Below are 22,729 nucleotides of genomic sequence, written 5' to 3'. Positions count from 1 at the left end.
GTACCAAGCAGAATAAAGTTTTCGGAACTTGGTAGCAAATGTGCTTTTTATGTTATAGTTATCACCTTCCGAAAGCCATTAGGGCATTCACTATTAATTTCATTGTATATCGTCTGTTCAGAACCTGAAGGGCATGAGTTTGCACCCTTCTGGCTCCAAACAGACGATATAAAGAATTATATACCTCACTTAAGTAATCCAGCCATCTGATTGGTCGAAATTGCATTCATAAACTTCAACTGTTCCTGTAAAATTCCCGGTAACCATGCATAAAACATTTAATATTTTTAATAACCATGGTTATTAAAAAAATAGGTCAGCCTCCATGGTTACCCCATAGGTTTACATGTTAAAAAATGGTTTGAGCGATCGAGGATACCGTATGTGTGCGAAGGATTGGTCGGTAATTTCAATACAATTGAATCTCGATCGATCTTACCGACAATTTTATCTTGCATTGTTGACATGAAGACGAAAATAAACTTCCAAAAACAAAAAAACAACATCTGCCGATAGATCTTGATCTAAGTTCGTGCCAATATGCATTGCAAAAGTAAAAGAAGAGTCCGTATATGGAGCTTTTGCGAAGCATTCATCACACGCGAAGCCGGTTTCAATCCATTTTAATGTATATATTGTACAAAACTGCCAAGCATGTGAATAGCGCGCGATGGCCGAGAGGTCTGAGGCGCTGACTTTAGTAACATCACCTTTTGTACGCAAGAGTTCGAATCTCATCTTCGACAAAATAAAAAAAGTATTTTTTATTTTTTATTTTTTAGTCTATTTTTTTTCGGCATATAAAAGTATTAATGACTGCTTTAATATTCGAGAAATAGTTGTTTTTATACGCTCTCGGGAAGGTTACAATTGGGCTATTCCCCTCGGCACGCCTCGGGTAATAGCACAATTCTAACCTTCCCTTGAGCGTATAAAAACAACTATTTCTCTCAAAGCAGTCATTAATACTATACAACAGCCTTCTGGCTCTCAGCCCCATTAATACTTGACAATATTAAAACTGATTTATGCCATCACGCTTCCCATCCACTTGATTTTATGGGTCATCAAGACATGTTTTTAGCTTTGTTTTGGTCTGTTTTGAATCATAAGAAGGAGTGTCCATATCAATACACTTCCTCTGTTCCATCGTAAAAACTGGAATATTGACAATAAGAAAACAGATATTCATATCAAAACAGGACAGAGTAGGGAAGTGATCTCTTGACATTCAGGATGCTATGGTGTAACTAACAGAATATTGGGTTACACCTGAGATGAGCTGTTAAGGAAAAGGAGAAAGATTTATTTATTTACCTTCCGGTATTTTAGAGATTTGAAGAGAAATGGGAAATATTGATATGTTAGACTTAAAAGAAAACACTGTCATCATTGAATAATTAATGTGGGATTGTACTAACATTGTTTTTGTTTTGTCTTTTTGTTTAGTCTAGGTTGAATTGTTTCCATTATCAAGAAAAAAATGGACTGTTCTGTGGCATTTATATTTTGCATTGTGTTAATATTGGGAATTTCCTTTTTTGTTTTTATGATGAATTATAGTAATGTTCTGGGGTTTGGGTGTTTTTTTAAATAAATGATATTGAGGGGAATAACCTAGATTTGAATTTATTGTAGATTCATCCGTGTTTCTTTGTTTCATGATTGACATGAATAAAATCATGTTTGAAAAGTATATACTTTGGCTGTTGGATAAAATTTCACAAATGCTTCTACTATCAAAGAAACTATGAAATGTTCAATGTTTTAGAATTGAAAAAAAGCAAATATTCATAAAGTGATGAGAGGAACTAACAACAATTACCTTGTCTTGTCTCCCAGCCATGCCATCTTCTTGCCTTTGTTGTAAAGCTGTCTCATTTCATCAAATTCCTGGAGTTAAACACAGTAACCACATCATCCACTCTGTTTTCTTTCATTTATTTTCCATCACCCTTCACCTCTGCCTCATCTATCCATCCATCCATCTCTTGCTATATCTCCCCTTGTCTGAGGGTCTACCAGTCAAAGCAGCAGGGGGGACATAGACTTGACATCTAATTGGGGTGAATGTACTATTGATGATGGTTAGATGGTAATTATTGGGGTCTGCCAATACGCAATTACATTGTGTTTTCTCAGTATGTCTGAGAATGTGGCATATGCATCTCACTGAACGTGATGCTATTTTTGGAATCCGTCTTCTTCTCATTCTTTCCTTCATGTTCTTTCTCTCTCATGTCTCTATCTCTTTCGTCCTTCACCTCTGTTTCTCTGTCTCTTTTTCCCTCCACTCGTGTATTTCTTTATTATGCAGTCTTTCATTTTTCTCATGCTCTTTCAATCAAGATCTCTCTCTCTCTCTCTCTCTCTGTGCCTTCTTCTGTCCCCTCCTCCCTCTCTTTCTCTCCAAATTCACTTACAGATACATCGTAAAATCTCTCTTGCACAGCCACAGTTTTCATGAATAATCAAGTCAATTTTTCCCTTTTGTTTTTCTTCTTCTCCCATCCTTTCAGGTTCTATTCAAGCACAAGTGATACGTCATTGACCACGGGCTTCATTCTTCATAAGAGAGCACAAATGTACTTCTGCTTCTGTGTGCAAGGTATATAACTTAAAGTAAGCTTTAAACCCTCAGAGAAACTATTTCAGGTCTTGATTCAATAGTATTTCCTTGAAAAATCACACAATATCAGTTGGTAAGAGAAAAATGTACCACGTCACAAAAGTCTTTGCTTTTTTGAGATATCCTTGCTGCTATACCTTTAAGGGAAATGTGTGAAACTGTACCGGTGAACTTAAATGAGGAAGTTAAATTATATGAAATTGGAATTTAAAAATCTATGTTATAGTATATGTAGGAATATAAATTTGATGTAGAAGAGAGGAAAGGAGGTGCCATGTGGGAATTTCTCTTTTCTTGGCCAATACTGATTGTGAGTGAACAGTTTCACTCAGTAATGCTTGACATGGTTTTGGAGAGGCTAATGTAGATTAATCCCTTAGCCTGGATATTATTCATCAATAAACCTATTCTGATCAAATTCAAAAGCCATAGATATAGAAAAATAACAATAGAATGAAACTAGAGATTGATACAGATATTCCTTGATACTTTTCCTTCGCACTGCCAAGAAATCTTGCTCTGTTTAAAAATCTTCCATTCATGTCACACAGTTGATTTCCACTGTTTTATATTTCCCCATTCAATGGTCTGTGAATTTCTACCATGAGGCTTTCAGCAATTCTTTGTAGAATAAAGTGAGCTTGGAGTGTTGTGTTTTTAAATTGACAAGTTGCCATGACAAGTACAAATGTGCCTTAAGACAGAAAAAAAGTTTTTGAGCGATTAAACTTTTAATGCAGATTGATTCCAGAGCAATATTTCTATCTATGAAATTAGAATGTAGACAACATCTTCCAGTGAAACCTGTATATCCTTTGTTTGTCTTGAAAGAAATCTGTATGCCAGTTTTCTATTTACCTACCGGTATAACTTTTTCAATGTGTGCAACGTACATTCCAATGCTTCATCTGGTACAATATTGGAGCGATATCTTTATTTTATATGTCTTGTACTCTCTTTTTTTCATGGAAGGAGTAGGTATATCAGAGTGGAGTTTTGTTAATTGTATGTGTGTTGTTCACTATTTATTATATATTGCATCTGTGTGCCAACTTAACTTAACTTTTTATTGACTACAGAGGCCTTTTTGTTTGATGTATAATATAAGGTCAGTGTCTTTCTAAGAGCTGTAAACTATTTAGAAGGTAAATATTTTTATATTTTAGAGAGAAAGTTGTTTTATCAGCTTGTGTATATGAACAGCCGCCATCCATGGCTTCTTAGATGTATTCATATGGTTAAGTGTTATGGCTGTCCTGTGATATGTAATATAGTCTTGCACTTCTGAAACCTCAATCAGAAAAAGTGTCCATAGTCACTGCTCCAAATTGGTAACTACCAGAGATTATTTACAACAAAACTTATCAGATTTTATTACTTATTTTGATTTATTATGATACAGTTATCATAATAATTGTCAAGGGAATCATTATAATCATTCAATTTTGATTGATGGCTGCTTTCTTTTTTTCTCCAGTGGGATAGTACGGTTTGGTTTTATTTTTTAGTAATCAAAATTTGATTTTACATCTTAAATAATATACCCTGAAGACTTGCTGATTTTTTATCAAGTGACTTCTGATTAAACCCCTAACTTTCTTGGTGAAGAACCAACCATTCACAATTTCACTATATGTTTAAGATAGGTATGTTCCAGGTTTTGTTGTTAGGAATTATTTAATTATCGTCATTTTGCTACAGCAAAAACAATCACAAAGACTTTAGAAAAACAAGGTAATGTTTCTGTAGTAGCCTTTCTATCCATCATATTGAATGCGCAAATATTACAATGATGTATTACGTAATCCAAATATTATTTCTATGGTTTATACAATATGGTATTAAAATTGCCCTTGATTTGATTTCTTGAAAGTCTTTGTGACCGTATTAAGGTAAAAACATTGATTGACAGAGATCATGCTCCGACACTTTTACACAATAATTGTTGAAGATATGCTTTCAAAACCGTAACAGTTTGTAGAAACAACATTATTTTGGTAATGCATCATACTTCTTATATGTAAAATACATTTATATCTTTTTATAACCTTTGTTTTATATTGTACATTTATAAAGGTGTGATATTTGTGTGTAAGATATGTTTTTCTTGACAATTGTATCAAATTATCATTCTTTGATCCATCTATAACCAGATTCAACTATTGAAAAATAAACCTTGAAATGAAATATATTGTTTAGAAAATGAAACTTGATTGATGTGTCCAAGTGTTTTATTGTGCATGTCTTTTATGTGTGTTGAAAGTGAATTGTTTTTCTGGAAATGTTTACAGATTTGTCAATTGTGGTATGCTGATTGTAAAGTAGTGTGCAGATTTGAATAGCTCTGAATAACTGTTGGAATTGTCAGTGTTAGAAGGTGTATTTAACAAGTGTTGTCACCCTTTCTAACATTTTGAATCGATGGTGTGAAAACAGAATATGCCATATTTTCCTCCAACACACACTTACATGTAACTAAACAAAGTATCTTCAAATATATCACATCATCTTGAAAATGCCTTCTTACAACTTCAACAAATATTTCTCATGAATGAAAATCAAAGGAATCATGCATCACTGGTATTACGCTGATGATAATCATCACATGAAAGTTTCAATGATGTGAGTTACGGGGTGGTTCCTACAGTATTTTAAAAGAGTAGGTAATTGGTTAATGTGTCCTTGCACTTTAGGCTACCTTACAATGTGATTGTCATCAAAAAGTATGTCACTCTATTAACCTTTTGGTCAATGTTTCTTTCAAATTTCTCAACCACAAACGCATGCTATTTTGTTTATTCATTTCATTAGTGCTCCCCCTTTTATTTGTTCCCAACCTATCAAGTTTTTTACTTTTAGCATTTCTTGTATCAACTTTTTTCAATTGTTCCATGAGATGAGCATCAATTCATTCAATTAATTTATTTGCCTTGAGCCTTGTTTGACATTTCTTTCTCAGAAATTGTAGTAATCATAATAATAATGTTGTTTTATCGACCCAGCGTAGAGACACATTAATCGTACAGCTCTTCGTTGCAAAACAGCCTGCCCAAGGTTATAAGCACTTAAAAGGGCAATCGAACCCTTGCAATGAGTAGATTTCAACTTTCAACGAATTATACATTTCTTCTATTTAGTCAGATTTAATTGAAACTTCCATCAGTTTGCTTCAGAGTAGTCATCTATTTTTTTTTTTTTTTTCTTTCTGTTTTTATTGTTTTTTCTGAAAAATTAACAAAGTAAAAGCAGCAATATAAAATATAATATCATCTTAAAACTACAAAACAGGCACACACTCATGCACCCATAAACACGCACACACACACACACACACACTCATATACTTTCCCAGAGGGCAAGTTTACAATTCAAAAAGCCAATGAAGATGTTAATGACAACAGAGCTTTGCAAGACTACTCCTAAATTTCAGTTAAACTTGATAGACCATTTCTTAAAATGGACTTGTAACTTATTTTTCTTTTGGGCAATTTTATATTCTATTTTTTGTTTGAACTTTACCATTGAAACAAATGCTTCAAAAATAAGTTCTTTTCCCTGAAACCTACATGAGTAAATGTAATATTTTAAACATAAACAGAGAAAATTTATACAAGAGGCGTATTTGTCCCTTGACTGTATCCCAAACAAAAAATTGAGTAGTCATCTATTTGGGTTGGATTTCCCTTTAACAAGAATTAACCTTCCCCCCCCCCCCCCCAAGCCCCTTATTTCTTTCTCTCTCTCTCTCTCTCTCCCCCTCGTTTCCTCTTCAATCTGCATTATTCAATTTAAAAAACAGCCTGGACGACTTTTCATTTATAGTACATTGACTGACATTAATTTTTAATAACAATTTCAAGATGTACATTAATAATAAGAAATATTACATAATATCTATATCCCTATGGGACCATATCACAAGCAGGAATCACACAACGCCATAGATTTTTCTTTTAAAATTGAATTGTGGAGACACAACACATTATAAAAGGAGACACAAGAATGAAGTATTATAGCAAATGAGATATTTAGGAGTATGCTACTTTCGGCAGAAGGTATATTTTGCGCGCGCAAACAAAGCAGAAGCGCGGGATAACTTTTCTATCTACAGTAATACTCTTTTGAAAAACGTCCCGTTCTATTACTCGTAAAAAATAGAACACAATGCTTTTCAATTAGATCGAAAAATGCAATTTTGTGTTTCTTTTTTGTCTTCAATGTATATCAAGAACTTAGCGAGTTCTTATTGGAAGCAACCCACAAAGAGCAACTAAGATGCGGGGGGGGGGGGGTAAAAATGTGCTTGTGATTTATAACAGTTTAGTGGAAAAATCATAAAGTCGGTCCAGTAATGGGCAGTATATGATCAATAAAGCAAAACACTTATTCAATATTTTTACCTATAAATCCAATGTTTGTTTTTTGCAAGCATTTTACGACAGATTTGTGCATATTTCAAGCATTCACATTATTCAACTTGAAAATTTTCATAGTACCTTTCATAATTCTGAAACAGCATTTACATTATTTGGTTACCACTGGCATCAGATACCACAATATTTTACGAATCGTTCATGATCCTCGTACATCTTGATCATGTTTTCTTAACAAATCAATCAATTCACCATAATGCATGAGGATAATTAACAGACTTTAGATTTGATTGGACTACAAGACAAGAATTGAGCAAAAGAAAAATCTGGCTTGACGAACGCGGCAGTGTACACAACTGAGCTTTTCACACAACCTTCGTAAAACATGTCATTTTCAGCCTGTTAGATTAGGCGAGTACCCCCAAGAAAAAATTCTAGCCTGTTTTTGAAGTAATTTATTTTAACCATCTATTTCCTATACAAATACGTTCAGATGTACATGTACAAAGAAGCTATTCTCACACACAGAGTAATTTTTATTCGATTTTATAATCAAAATTCGAAATCGTTCAACGTATAAGGTTGACGGTCGATTCAAAGTCATGTGACTGCCAACAACAGAATATCTCTTTAAAGTTGAAATAAAATTGTATCTCTTTTAAGGTACAAACAATTGTATGTAAATATTGACGCAAATCATGTACTGATCCAGTTTGTCAAGGAAAATGAAGAAATGAAGAAAACAAATCTTATGACCTATAAGAATTGTTTCACGTTTTTTTTTTTTTCTAGTCTAAAATAGATTGCTATAGCAGGCAGAGCACAAACTATATAGTCCAATCTAAAATAAATGCAAATAATCATTATATGCACAAACCTATTTGACATGAAGATGAGCTATAATTAAGTTTCCAAGCATGCGCTATCAAACGAGCTTAGCAAACTATATCAAACATACTTTTCTGGAATGACTTCAAGATTATTCTTTTTTAATAAGACCGTCTTCAAAGAAAGAAGAAGATGCCATCATTCCATTTAAATATAGACGCGGATGGACAACTAAACAAGTATTTTACCACGGAGGTATCACTAGAATAATAATAATTTGAATTTCCGTTGAAGAAGAAAAAAGTCGGCAATAATCTTCGCTGATTGGGCAAATTTTCTTCGAAGCATGACCAAATCCTAGAATTAGTAAATTTTGTGGAATTGCCAATTATTTAACCATAATTTGGAATACGAACATTTGAGTGGAACCCCCCTCCCCCTCTCCTTTAGAACGTCCCGATTCAAGAGCATACAATTATTTTCGCTTCGTATTAACTTCTTATTATTACCAAATGTCAGATCCTCCTACAAAATCATGTAAGTATGTCTTCCCTGCTCCTATAGGCCCTATACATCTCTCTTTCTCTTAATTGTGTTGTCTCCCTCCCTCTACCCCCTTCCCTTTCTCCCTCTCTCTCTCTCTCTCTCTCTCTCTCTCTGACACACACACGCTCTTTCCCACTCCACCTGTCAATGATGTCCATAATGTATTTATCTTCACGTAATAATGTGGTGAAACATTTCACAAAGTTTTCTTTGTCTAAACCAGACATCTTTGATCATATCGCGTAAAAACTGTGCTTATCTATAATAGACAGGGTTACAAAATGTTCGGGTGGTTGTACCACCCCAACCAAATGATTTCAAAATCTTCATGACATTCTAGACACACCACTAGACAGCATAATTAAATGCTTCAAAACCGATATTAATCTCCAACACCATTCTGACACGGATGTATGCCCCTGAGGATGGTGAAAACATATCTTGAGAATTCTTTTCATTGTAAGAATTTCTCAAAGAAAGATGACCACTCTTCGTTCCCTCGTCGTGTATTGTTAATGCTTGTCAGTGAAAGACAACTACATTCAACCTCCATGCAGAATACCTTTTTTCAAGATATATTATAACATAATTCAAAACACAAGTTGTGTCGCGTCCTTTAGCATATTATATATACCAGAGCTTAGCACATCACGATTTGCTAAACGATTTCGACAAACTATGCAGAACTCTTGCCAGAGTGATATACAGTGGCGTATCCAGTACAGGATGGGGCTGGCGTATGCCCCCTCCCTTGTATTAAGACCCCCTCTAAGAATTCGCCTCCCCCTCATTTCTGGGTATGCCACTGTAATATACTGCTCAAATAATCCTATACGATCTTCCACAACCGGCACTGGTTCGCCGTCTGCACACGATTGGACCATGGACTTACTAGTCTAGTAAGTCCATGATTGGACATAATCGCTACTCACAAAATCCGTTCACGAACAGGTTCAGATGAGAGCATAGTTCTAAAGAAAGTTTGCTACATGTCTATAAAATAATGACAAGGAACCTTTTCGGAGGGCCCGACGTAGCAACAGTACATGTTTTCATGACAATCAAGAGCACTATTGTTCAAGGAGAAAACATACAATCTTAAATGCATTAGTACACTATAGTATTTTGCTCATAACATATTATCAGTTCATGAAGTGCCACAAAACATTACTTCATATGATTTGGCAAATAGAATAAAAGATAAATAGTACAGTTTTTTAATATATAGAAAAAGAGAAAATTAGATACGATGAAGTCATTTGCATATGACATCACATTCAGCACATCTGGGTTGGTGTCCAATATGATGCGCAGTTTAGCCTGTAGAAAGCACAACATAGTTCACAGTCAGGCCAAAGCATCTAGTAGTACCTCACAAAAGTTTTCTTGTTTTAAATAGAGTTTTAATTTACACTGGACCATCCTGCAACGATCCAACAACAACTTCATGTCCTTCTACGTCATAGTAGTTTGGTTGTTCTAATATCTGGGACTAGCTACATCTACAAGTTTCTATAATCATGTTATTAAGTTGCCTGATCTCGGGACGCCCTCTGTTGTAGAAAAGGATGGTTAAAGGTTTGAATGTTTGAGGAGAACAGCATGGCGAGGGGCTCGCGTCCGGATTGAGATGTTTATAAAGCGATAGAACTGAAGCATGGGACGTGTCGGCACTCAGGATATAGGGGCAAGATCCCGCGCAGAAGTTTGGCGAATAGTTGCGGGGTTGTCGGATCCAGTTCCATTTGAGATCGCGCCTGAAGTTGATGACGAGCGGGCGAAGGCAGCAGTTGGGTGAGTTCTGGTCGCACTGGGAGCCGCTGTACGAGGTGCTTCGTCGCTTTCGGACGCTGTTGCTTTCGCTTCCTCGTGAATGGTTGGCAGGGGTCATGACGACCAATCTAGGATGGTTGATACTGGGGAATCCTTCACCTCTAGGGTTGCCGTCGCCACGTCCATTATCCATACTTGGAAAGGTACCTCTGGGGTCTGAAACGAATCAATTATAACCCCGTTACCATTAAATCAATACAAGCCAGACAAAATGATGAATTTATTGAGCAAAGGATCATCATAATCATCATTATTATCTACTATATACAATGAATAAAAGCTCTATTTCAACCATGACTTGCTAGAGATTGTATTGTTTGTTTGAATTTTTATTCATGATGAACCGTGAACCCATTAAGATTTGGCTGTGTTGCCTTGTGCAAACAACATTGTCTCCGCTTTTGAGGAGTCTGCGGTTAGTATAATTCCATCGATATGATTATTGACTTCAGTTTAATTGAATACATATAGACTTCCAGTAGGTGACTGCATCAAGAACTTCATATTTGAAGAAGAAAAAAAAACACGTTTCGATCGGACCATCATGATTTTCCTTACTCCAATTTAATGCATACATTTTTGTTAGGTAACTATCGACAACCTAAATTCACAAGCTGTTGTATTAAATTGTATTTCAATTTTATTCCAAAAGTCAGAATGCAGAGTGCATACATTATATTTTGTTGAGTAGGACAGATTGACCCGAATTCACAAAGGAGGTTTGTCGACAAACCAGGTTTGTTATAAAAAAAAACGCGTCGAAACGCGTCACATGACGCACATAAACCTAGGTTTGTCGATAAACCTCCTTTGTGAATTCGGCCAATCTGTCCTACTAAACAAAACACAATGTATGCACTCTGTATTCTGACTTTTGTAATGTAACACATTGTAACAGGTGAATGTTATAATTCGTCAACAAGTCATTGACAAAGATGTAATCATTACATCGTACACTACGAAAGAAAAAACAAAACTATTGCACAAAAACAATCTCTTACAATATCCAGCGTAACTACAGGAGATTTCTGTTGATTTAAAGATATTCATCAGTTTAAAGTCTTCATTAATTTACCTGCAAACAAGACGTGTAGTTTATGCTGGTCTTTTGGGATGGAAGCTGGTGTAGTGGTAGTGGGTCCCAGCAGATAGTCACCACAGTTCAGGTTCAACTCAAACCCAAGGTTCGTTTCTAGACAACGGATGAAAGGAACAGAAAGAGAAACAAGAGAAGAATCGTAAGTATACAGTATGGACTTGAACTTATCGCTTTCGGTACAGGTATTGGCCGAACACATAACACTAGCAATAATTGGTTTCCAATATTTCGTTGCATCTTCAATTTCGAATGCCTTCTGTATCTTTCATAGGAAGAAAAAGCCTATAGCAAGCTATGTCTTGGCTAGTTTTATGCACTTACCCCCTGCCTCTCATAGTACAAGTAAAATAATAATTTACTATTGGTTTGTCATGTAAATTGTGAAATAATGATACCTGTGTATTACTTGATCATTACAAGACGCTCATTTTCATAGTCTTTCGTAGAAGTTTGCTTTTACTATAGCAATTTAAGTTAACACTGCGAATATACAACCAAGAGAATGAAGATCAAAGTAATAATGGTGACTCGCAGACATTAAATATTTATATAAGTATGATAAAACGTGTTCTTTCATAACTTGGCTTTGTTTCACATAGATTTCATGCAAAATCTGTCAACACTTTTCCACTCTTTTTTTCTTCTCTCTCCCTCTCTGAATTTATTTTTCGTGCACGCAATTTATCGTGACACGGCATTGCACCTGTACGACTCGTTCAGTCAACGAAGCAGAATTGCTTATTCCCAAAACACACATTAAATAGCTGCTGAAATATGTATTTTGCGCATCAAAAAGTACACATGAATTCCCATATTTGCGAGGTTTTGACCCAAAATAAAGAAGGAGGGCATGGGTCAATGCCATCATTTCTTGAAGAGAGAGAGGAGAGAGAGAGAGAGAGAAAGGGGGGGGGGGGCAGGGTGAAGGAAAAGAAGGTATAATAAATTCAAGAAGTTGCTCTTGACGTCACGAAGTTGTCCATGAATACTAACTTCATGTTTAAAGAAAATTGTTTTATAGTGACTGTGACAGTTTAACCGAGCCTGGGGAATGTCTAATCCAAAAAAATAGTCAGTGGCACAGTTTCGAAAGAGGTAAAGGCTAATATTTTGTTAAATGAATAACTGCTACATTTGTCATTCCCTTACAAATTTAATTCTTTTTTTGTTTTATACCACAGTATAGTTTTGTTGTCTTTGTAATTATTTTGTTTATGTTGTTCAAAGATAATGTTTTGGGTTGTTTTTTTCTCAATGATTATGTTGTCTTTATCGATCGATTTTCTTTGTTGTCCGATGTGTGGCATAAATCTACCTCAAATGTCAATTCAAGTAGACCTACTTAAAAAGATTGTCGAGAGTAATAAAAAATATCTTGCTTCGAGAAGTAAAATATCTGTAAGAGTCGGGCCTTTCTTTGTTTCCTCGGAAGGAAAGTGAAAATATCGACGTTATCATTGTACTTATAGGGATATACAAAAAAAACTTTGTGTTACACATTAAGCAAACAATAACGCTATCCTTTATCTTTATAGTCATATTAACGTTGGCATCCGCAGTCAAAAATAAATCATTAAAAAAACGAATAAACAAATCTGGAGACGTGAATGAAATTCATAAGAGAGGGTATTTTTGGGTAAATCGAATTGTTGCATTAACGACATTATTTTACACATGGGGTTTACTGGATGAATGTACTTGTCCGAGTATAATAATGAACCATCTATCGATAAGTCACCGACTACGGTAATTATGCGTTCTGTTAATGTGTATAAGCACTATTCATGATAATGAGTAAAGCTGAAGGAATATGCCAAATACGTTGACAGTATGCTTGTCATTCTACAATATCTTCCCATCCCCCCTTTTTTCTCTCTGTATCTGAATGTCCTAATATTATCTGCTTATCAGAATACCTTAATTTGGTTATAAAAACTTTTCATCATCATTCTACGCTCACCATCTTCTTCTCATTGATAACCTCGTTTCGGGGATGCTCTTTCAAGAGCACAAAATAAGACGGTAATTAGGACAGATGACCTTGATGTCACATTGACATTGACACTACTTTCCTAAAAGGTCGGAAGCAGATGCGGCAATAAGCATCCTTATTTGTGGCAAATTTGATAAGTTTTTAGCGAAGTCATACTCTAGGAATACCGCTTCGATATGATTTCCAAAAATAACAGTGATTTGGCAGAAAATGCCCATATCTAGTCAAAGTTGGGTGTTTGGGGAAAAATGAGCCTGCGTGTTTTTATTTTTGTTGATAAGATACATAATGTCATCTTTCGACAGAAGATGAGTTACATAAATAATTCTTCAACATTTTGTTTATGCTTTGGTTTGCGATCCGGGTTTTTAACCTTGTTGACCCATATATTGATTTTGTAAACATGTATTTGCCTCTTGCACATGAGGCCCACATGCATATTCTTTCCACTGTATGAGTAATATTACATCCAATTACACCATTCTGAGCAGTTACACTTCATGTATTGTCATACACCAACAAAATCCTTATTGTGTCTTTTTTGTACTAACGATTTATCGATCTTCTAAAATTCAAACAGCTATAAAAGCCTAAACTTAATAACAATTGAATTGGTATTTTCCGTTTATATATTCATATCCCCGTGGAAACCGAAAGGATGAAGAAAACAAATTCTTGAGAGGTCATGATCTTGTACTTTGTGGTACTTGAGACGTCAAAACCTTTGGCGGGAAATGAGAAGTGATCCCTTAGCAAAACTTCGGAAATGCATTATTTCACTCACTGCGATTCAACCACAACATCATTCAGACAGTGTTCCATGCGTTCTGAATAACGTTATAGTTCTGAAACAATCCCACATTGGCAATACTAATCAGAGAGGACATGTCTTAGGTATTCTTATAAAAAAAAACTTTTACAAATTTAGAATGTTGACCAGTACATATTATACTTTTTTTCATAAGTTTTGGAGCGGGATTTACTACATTTGTAATGAACACGTGTTTAGAAACAAACCTTCAACATTTAAGGGAAATTCTAAAATTCCTGTACATAATAAATTATACTGACAGACTATACAAAAGGCGCATGATACGCATTGCACAGAAAGCAGTCCTGTGTCTTTTTTTAAATAAATGCGGTAGACATCACTGGACTGAGGTGAGAAAAATAAAGCAGAAATTGGGACTGATTTTCCATTTGATTGCTTTTCAAAGAGCTCCGTCCGGCCTTCCCCAGTATACCTAAAGACGTGTCAATTTGGCCTTTACAAAATCGGTGTTCAAATATTTTGATATCACAATTTACAGACGCTTGACACATATTGATTGTGTCCCGTCTCGCATTTAATAATATGTTCCGATTTCTACTTTTTTTTAAACAGACTGTTTGGATTGTGTTTTAAATTAGCCTTTGTCTCCTCGTCCTCTCTTTTTAGTGTGTGTACTAAAGCTCTATGTCTTAACATCTCACTCTCATTTCCCTATAAAATGAAATACACGCCCATGCACAAACTTATAGTATAGCTAATACGAAATTTCTGATTTTGGTTGCGGACTGTATTGTGTCAGGTTACCTGCAATTACTTTCGAAACGCTCATCATGACAATATACTACTTCTATACCAGTGATTCTAAGTTTCTAGTGATGAATCTGTCAAACGGCATAATGGGATAGTGACAATCTACAGACGACAGCCGTTTTCCGATTAATTCGGGGATTTCCCAGTACCCGTCCGCCGACCACACTTGACCCGATGAGTTCATAGTTCAAAGCTCATGGTGAATCACGAGACATATCACGACTCGTTCCATGACAACTTCTTGACGTCAGTCCTCGTCACCCATTTTGATTTAATTTTATATTTATTTCATGTTTATATAAAGATTTGACAAGAGGCACATAGACTAACGAGCAAACCATCATTCTTCGTCGTTATAGATGCTATGATTTTTTTTTTTTTTTTTTTGGCCTGAACCCATCGATCTTCCTAAACCCTAATTGCAGGAAAGGGTGAAATTAAAGCATACCCCTTTAAGTATATTTCCAAAATTTCCAATTATTAAGAGCAGAGTATGAAAAATCTTCAGTCGTAAAGGTGGACATTATTTATGCAATACTTGTGAAATCATCAAACAAATTTGGTTGAAATGACATTATAGACCTAACGAAAATAGACAGATCACAAAACCTGCATGAGAAAATGATTTTGAGAGACATGTCTGATACAAGCAGACCGTGCTCGGTGTTATGATAACCAAGTCTCAAGATGCTCATTCTTTTTCTTCGTTTTCTTTTTTCAAATTTTTCATACATTTCATAATTCTCTACAACTCAAAGTACACCTTTTAACATACCTAAAATAAATATTACCTATTTAAATCTTTTCTATCCCGTCGCTCAGGACTGGACAAGAAGTCGAAGTAGGGAACTGGGACAAAGCACACCTATAAGCGAGCCTCACCTGCGCTGGGACTACCTCGTGGCATCACTGTTGATTTACATAACTTGATAAAAATATCCGCGGGACCATTATGAATAATTTCCATTGTCACTCGGAACCTGCTGACATCGCCCCAAAACAGCAGCGAAGGAATCGCATGTTTCAATAACTGTTTCGAGAGGCCGATTAAGGATCCCAACAGTGAGGAATAATTTTCTCACGGCCAAGGGGAGTTTGCGGAGATGGTGGTGGTTGTTGTGGTGGTATATACAGGGTATCTATCAGGAGATGTGTTTGAAAAGACCAGATTACTTGATTGGTGGTTTGAAGATGTTTATTAGTATGATACCATCGGTCTTTGATAAGGAGAAGAAAGTGTTTCCTTCCTTTTCAGTATTCTTAGTTTATAATGACGTATCGAGAGAAGGGGAAGCCGATTTATGCCCTCATTAATAAGTACAGGAAATTTGTTCAATACAACTGACAGTAGGTTTACAACACACGGGGACTGATCACATACATTAAGCCCCCGACCTCCTCCTTCTGTCCCGTCTATTGATGCATGGATACGCCACTGGTTTAACCTCCTCCTCGGATTTCCGTTATGAAACGGATAATTTGTGAGATGGAGAAAACATCACTATATGATTCACCTGCCGCATCTCAATGCGGTTAGACAAACAACAAATCAAATCTTAAACCGCGGATAAACAACGGTGAACAACTAGTTAGACTTTTGACCAGAAAACCCCCTGAACGCCCCGAGATAAACATGCCATCACGTGACACCATCGAGTAAAAAGGGAGGGGGTTACCCCTGTTCAGCTGTCACCAATCCAGCATCACTAACATCAAGACACATACCAGACCACAGGAAGTGGCAAACCAAAGACCTCCCAAAGAATCAAGAATGTTTCTAATTTTAGTCTGACGGAAGAGATGGGCATGATGGGGGTCGAGCTCTGTACTATGCATCTTTCTTTCAATAACAAACAGATCCTCTGTACTCCGTATGATAATTACTTGTACATTTGGTTGGTGATTTTTTTTTCTTTCATTTCCATTTTCTTTAATTCACAAGACAAAGACTTGATGACGAAAAGGACGACATCTCATCCCATCCAGGACTAGAAGAAGCTAAGATACCAGTCTGTACGATATCTTTCCATTCAGTAGATGCCTTTTTGGATCCCCCATTCACTGCTCTCCAACCATGGGTAGACCAATCGGTAGCTAGACACGTCGCTGTCATCAGAGATCGTGTCGTCACAAATAGCAAGATGAGTAATGAACGCGGATTGCTGGCAGTCTGAGACGCAGTCTGTTATAAACAGACCAATTACTCAGACAGCAGCCATGGCGTGACTTGGTCATGTTCCAAAACCACGTGGTCCCCTGGGCATCGACCAATCAGCGTCGCGCCATCGTCAGACAAACATTACGATGGCTGACCCCGCCCTGCCCCCTCCCTCTTCTGTCATACCTTTGCTCACATTCTTTGTCTTTGTGATGCCTTGTGTTTGTGAATGGTGACAATCGTAATTCATAGACGTGTGCTAAAGCCAATGGCAAAGTGTACAAATTATATAGGATTTATGAAGAAAATGTGCTTTAAAATTTCAGTGTTCGAATTGAAGTGCACAATGAAGAAGTGCAAAGTAAAATACTGACGAATGTAAACTGTCAGAAGTCAGAAGGTAAAAAAAAAATCATTGAAAAACCGGAAAATGAAGAAAAAAAAGTTGTTTACAAAAAACAAAAGGATGTCAAAATTGAAATTATCGAGATGAGCTAGGTCAACTTTTTTGGCAACTTTTTTGGCAACTCCCGTTTTTAATTCGTGAACGAAATGTTCCTTGAAACATCATTAATTGTGAAATATAGGCCATAGCAGTCATGTTTACAAAAAATTATTCCTTAGACACAATCATAGGGGAAATATTTCTTCGGAGACAAATGGAAATTTACGAGTTTATTTGTTTGCTCGGTTCTAACCTCTATGAATTACGAATCTCATCATTTTCCCATCGACAAAAGTGGGTCACTCAGTTTCACCTTGTCTATATATCAAATGACTTCACGCAACATTAATGATTCAAAGAATCTATTGAAACGACATTGAGCGGAATTATATTATTTATTACACACGCCGGATCTTTTGAACGTGGCCTATTGATGTTAAATCATTCTCACCTATATCATTAAATATTTCTAAGTTACATTTTGGGGTTTTCTGCAGGACAAAGAACATCTTCTATAGTGATTCCGGTATGACAAGACATAAAGGTATTTAAAGTAAAATAAATAATTATTTACCCCAATAAAAACTCTAGATAAATCCCAATAATGTCAATAAAATAATGCTTAATTTGTTTCCTCTCTACTTCGGCAAAATCTGAGAACTTGTCTTCGGTAATATTTTTAATTGTTATAGTGTTGGTTGGAATATAATTTGACAAAACTTTTGAAAATATTTGGTTATACGGCCCTCCGTCCCCGCCCCCTTATTTCAAGCGACGCTCCTAATTCTCTGTCAATGCTATACTCACGTCTAAAATGTATGCTCGTCTTCATGTCTTATTTTTGTTTCTGCTCCATGTCAATTTGAGCGAGCGTATCGTATTTATGTCAAGAATTTGAAATAATGCAACTATGTAAACTTTGTTTGTTTCAGTCTTTGGACTGTTTTACAAAAAATTATTTTGATCAATAAACCAAATTGAATTAATGTGTACTGATTCACTGTGACTAACCTGGATCAGCTACCCATTCCCTCACGACATCTGTGACGTCATGCGCGAGCCATCCTTCCCTAGTCGTCGATACCGTCCAGCTCGTTAAGAATCGCCTGGTCGGTTCCTCTGTACTGTTGTAGGATGTTATGAGTTGAAAGAGGTCGATTTGTTGTTCTGTATCCTTCATTTCATTGGGAACTTGGTAGAGTCTGAACTCGGCCTCTGTCACTTCGTCACCCTGGCTGTCCTCTTCGAAACTCGTGAGGTCGAACCGGAAAAATTTTGATAGTCGTTTAACCGTCGCGTAATTGCCAATATCTACAAAGAAACAATGAAAAAAAAAAAAATTATGAATAAAATAATAGTAAAATAAAAAATTTCAAATATGTATATTAGCTCTTCATCCATTTTCTTTTTTAAATTCAATTGACTTGTGAATTATGATAATCTTGCTTTTCCAAGTTTTGAAGAAAAAAAATAAAGCTATCCAATTACATTATCATCATAGAGGGAAATACATGATGCCAAGACGATAACTTGAATACCTATTTTCTTCTCTTATAGAATACAGTCCTCCGCGATGGCAATTTGATGTATTCGATGCAAAATGGCGACTCTTGAATTTCGCGACTTTCGGCCTTTCAAAAAACTAAACGAAATGTGAAATTGCGCGGTTTGACGCTAACAATAGCAAGGTGCGACACCGCGAAAAACATTTTTTGGAACCTTGAATCCATAATGGGCGGGCAGTCAAAGGCCTGGATGGCCAGACATAAAGTAAGGACAAAAGAGTTTGTGAGACCACACTTGAGGGATTAAAGTAACGAGCGGGTAATGATATTGGCTGTTATGATATATGTAGGATCATCTGGGGGGTTCAATGCCCCCGTTTTAATCGTATTCTAGAACGAGTTTTGATGATTTATGATGAAGGTTTACAATGGATGTCATGGTACACAGGTGAGCTGTTAATAAAGTCATTAACATGAAATGGGGTTCAATGACCCTGGTACCGATCTAACCTAGTGGCCGAAATAATCCGCGCCATTTCATCTAAAGGCCTAGTTATTAACTTCATATCCATTCCCGCCATGCGTTCAAAGGTCTGATAAATGTTTACATGAATAGAAAGTGTTTTCTGACATACTTATCATCATGATCATGGTCAGTTTGCCAAAAATGTCATAAACATTAAAATATGTAAAATATTCAAGTAATCACTCATATCATTTGATAGTTCTCTTAAATCTGCCTGATAATTGTCGTCTGCTATTGAATGAATGAATGTGTAGATTTGTTTAAGCTTGTAAAATATAAAGTTCATGAATCGGATGCTCCATTTTGTAACTTCAGGCAAACCAACACTTTCGAGTTCCTCTACAACGACGCACTTTGTCGCGTTCCCTGGATTTGTTTGTTTTAAGTTTTAAAAGGTGCAGGATCACTTCTCGAGAGCTCTTTCCCGAGGTTTACAGACCACAGAGATTGACAGGAAAAGTACACGGCATCCATCGATGACCCGAAAAGTCTTACTAATGCCATTGCTACTCAGACGTGTCTCGCGCTCGCTCCATCGGGCAGAGACGACGGGTTCTGTATGACCATGTTCACTTTCATGTTCTATAAGTTTGCAGAATGAAAATTGTACTTTTAGTACTGGGCTACTGAGAGACTATGGAACTATGAGATTTTCTCTCATTATACCCTGATATACGGGAATCATTTTTCTTAAATGGGCCACATGGATATGCTCATTTCCGTCTTCATTATGTTGCCGTTTCTAGGTAACCATGCACAACTAACCCAACCTTTCCACGTATACGCACACATGGTTAACCACTGTCATTTCCATACATCTTCCCGCCTCTCGTCAACACCTGCGCATTGATTTGTTGTCTCTAACTTCAATGCTTTTACGTCAGTTGAAACGTATGGATGATTACCAATAAATAAGTAGACATGCGTTTAAATCAAATTTTAGGGATATAAAGAGAAACGTGAAACGAAAACTGCATTTTCAATATAATAGCCTACACACTATAATCTGTTTTTAAAGGATTTGACAGTTACGTGACCAGTTGACAATCTAACTTGATTATTTTTGGTCATGCACTTTACATACATTTTGTGTCGTCATAGCAACAGCTAAATGTATGCATCCTCTCTCTTGACCACTAAATTCAACTCGTAACAGGTAAATCCGTTATTAGGGAAGCATGCTTAATTTGACACCCATGATTATATTCTGCGAACTCAGTAAAGTAGGACGGCAGAGCGGATATTTCTCCTTCTTTTTTTTGGTAGGGGGGGGGGGGGGGAGGAGGGGTATTATGCTTGCCAAAGTTAGCAACACGCACCATGCTGTTTCCAAATGGGACCGTGTTAGCCCAACTTACTGATAAATCTTAGCTATACACTAATATCTTGTTCACCCCGCCGAACCGACCAATTCTTGCATTATGTCTTCTTTTTTTTCCGATCTCGTTCTGTCTCATGTCAGTCTTTATGTTGAGACTAGGTTTTGACGGACTGTGCGCTATATCGCTCCGACTCCGTGGTCCTAACTAGGGCCTCGTAATACAATGGTTTGCAATCAATTCTAAAATAGTAATGGCCAATCAAGAGTATCGAAGGCTGACTATTGACCTATCAGAACTGTTGTTTCAAATTTGCAATTGATCGCAAACCTTTGGTTTTTTGTTAATCTTGCCTTGCCTTGCTGTCAAATAATCTTTCTTTCGTAAGATTGGGGCCTTTTAAAAACTAAAACAAGCCTTTCAAACCCCTCATAACCTTTCTGCGAGTTCGCTAGCTACAAGCAGGGAGGTGAACTCCCTACTACAAGAGACTACCAAGTGCTACATACCAGCTAGGCAGGCCTAGACAGCTAGGCCTAGACACTATGCTAGGCCCTGCCAGGGGTTACCGGCTCTCTATACTCCATGGTATGTCACTCATTCTATTCATTCATCGTGTGCATGAAAGAGAACATACATGCACGCTCGGTCAGCGTTGACGGCAATGTACAACACTGAACAAACAAAATCATGTATGTACATAGCAAGCATGATGTCTGTGGTTTAAAGGTCGAAACGTATGGTTTGGGCGACTAACCTACTACGTTTACGTACCACTCTAGTATACCCTTTTTATCCATCTTAAGTCGACCAAACTGATCGGTTTTGTATTGACTTGGCTTTTTGATAGCTGTATTAAAAAAAAAAAAATCACAATAATCACAATGATAAAGCCAGTCTAGCCAGATAATACCTGGAGTGATTTGAGCAAGTGTATATTCCCCATATTAATGTTGCAAGACAATCTGCCTGTTGAAATCATTATCAAGAAATGAACGTAAATATTATTTCTGGATGACAGACATTTATTAAGGAACATATCGAGAACAAGAATAGCGAACACTAGAGTACGATGCATTGCGAGACAACAGAATGATATAACTGCCGCCTTTTTGGTATTAGATTATCATCTCACATACAACTGAATGAGCTAAACTGAACACTCCCTATAATGTTTTAAAGATAAAAGGATGACAGATTTTCTTTTCTATAATTTTTGTGTGTAGCTGCCTCTCGATCTGGGCGCTTAATTGTGCGCTTAACGGGGACAGTTTCTCTGAAGGCTGGCCAACCGATCGGCTACAGTCTAACCGAGCCCAGACGCTCAACGCCAGGGAATGCTGCTGATGACAACGCATAGCCTACAGAATTGATGGATCATTAGGTCCATATCTCACATAGATTACAGAGATGGCGGACAAACCACTCATCTGGGGACGTGATAAACCGCGTGTTATCTCCTCCATCTTTTTCACACTCTCTTTCTTCCTTCTCTCTTTTCAAACTTTATCGATCCGAAGTCTGTGATGAATTGCCTTGGTCATGTTGGTACGACCAGTACAGCTAGTCCTCGGTTCCCGTGGTGGGTTTCCTAGTCCTCGGTTCCTTTCGTGGTTTTGTTCATTTTTGGAAAACGTATCGTTTTGTGTTTGATTGATTCAAAATGTTGACAATGGAATGTCTTTGCAGGAAAATAATTGTAATGAAATAGTTAATTCCTTTAGAATATTTAACAATTACGACGATCCATATATTAACATTCTACAAGCGTTCACATGATGTTCAACCGCAATATCTTATATTATTTGGTATTCAATATATTAAATGTACACAATTATACTAATGGTTGATCATTTTGATTCCATATCATTCTGTAAATGTCATGTTCATTGT

The 22,729-nt window shown here is 36.4% G+C and overlaps 2 protein-coding genes across 7 annotated transcripts in view; one reads left to right on the top strand and one right to left on the bottom strand.

Moving 5' to 3' along the window:
- The window catches only part of LOC582217 (tubulin polyglutamylase TTLL5), a 77,209-nt gene extending 72,367 nt beyond the window's left edge, over positions 1-4,842 (top strand). For all 6 annotated transcript variants that reach the window (XM_030999650.1, XM_030999652.1, XM_030999649.1 and 3 more), the window contains one exon: positions 2,520-4,842. In XM_030999650.1, coding sequence (XP_030855510.1) covers positions 2,520-2,551 — 32 coding nt within the window. In that variant the 3' untranslated portion in view covers positions 2,552-4,842. The remainder of the gene's footprint in view (positions 1-2,519) is intronic.
- Positions 4,843-6,444: 1,602 nt separating this feature from the next.
- Positions 6,445-22,729, bottom strand: part of LOC115929733 (transforming growth factor beta-2 proprotein-like) — a 35,909-nt gene continuing 19,624 nt past the window's right edge. The window contains exons 2-4 of the mRNA XM_030999645.1: positions 18,498-18,797; positions 11,285-11,401; positions 6,445-10,365 (exon numbers count right to left, since the gene is read on the bottom strand). Of these exons, the coding sequence (XP_030855505.1) occupies positions 9,869-10,365; positions 11,285-11,401; positions 18,498-18,797 (914 nt within the window). The 3' untranslated portion in view covers positions 6,445-9,868. The remainder of the gene's footprint in view (positions 10,366-11,284; positions 11,402-18,497; positions 18,798-22,729) is intronic.

Source organism: Strongylocentrotus purpuratus, unplaced genomic scaffold, assembly GCF_000002235.5.
Source record: "Strongylocentrotus purpuratus isolate Spur 01 unplaced genomic scaffold, Spur_5.0 spur5_scaffold_5, whole genome shotgun sequence".
Taxonomy (NCBI): Eukaryota; Metazoa; Echinodermata; class Echinoidea; order Camarodonta; family Strongylocentrotidae; genus Strongylocentrotus; species Strongylocentrotus purpuratus.
The sequence above is the reverse complement of the archived record's forward strand: the minus strand, read 5'-3'. Positions and strand labels throughout refer to the sequence as shown.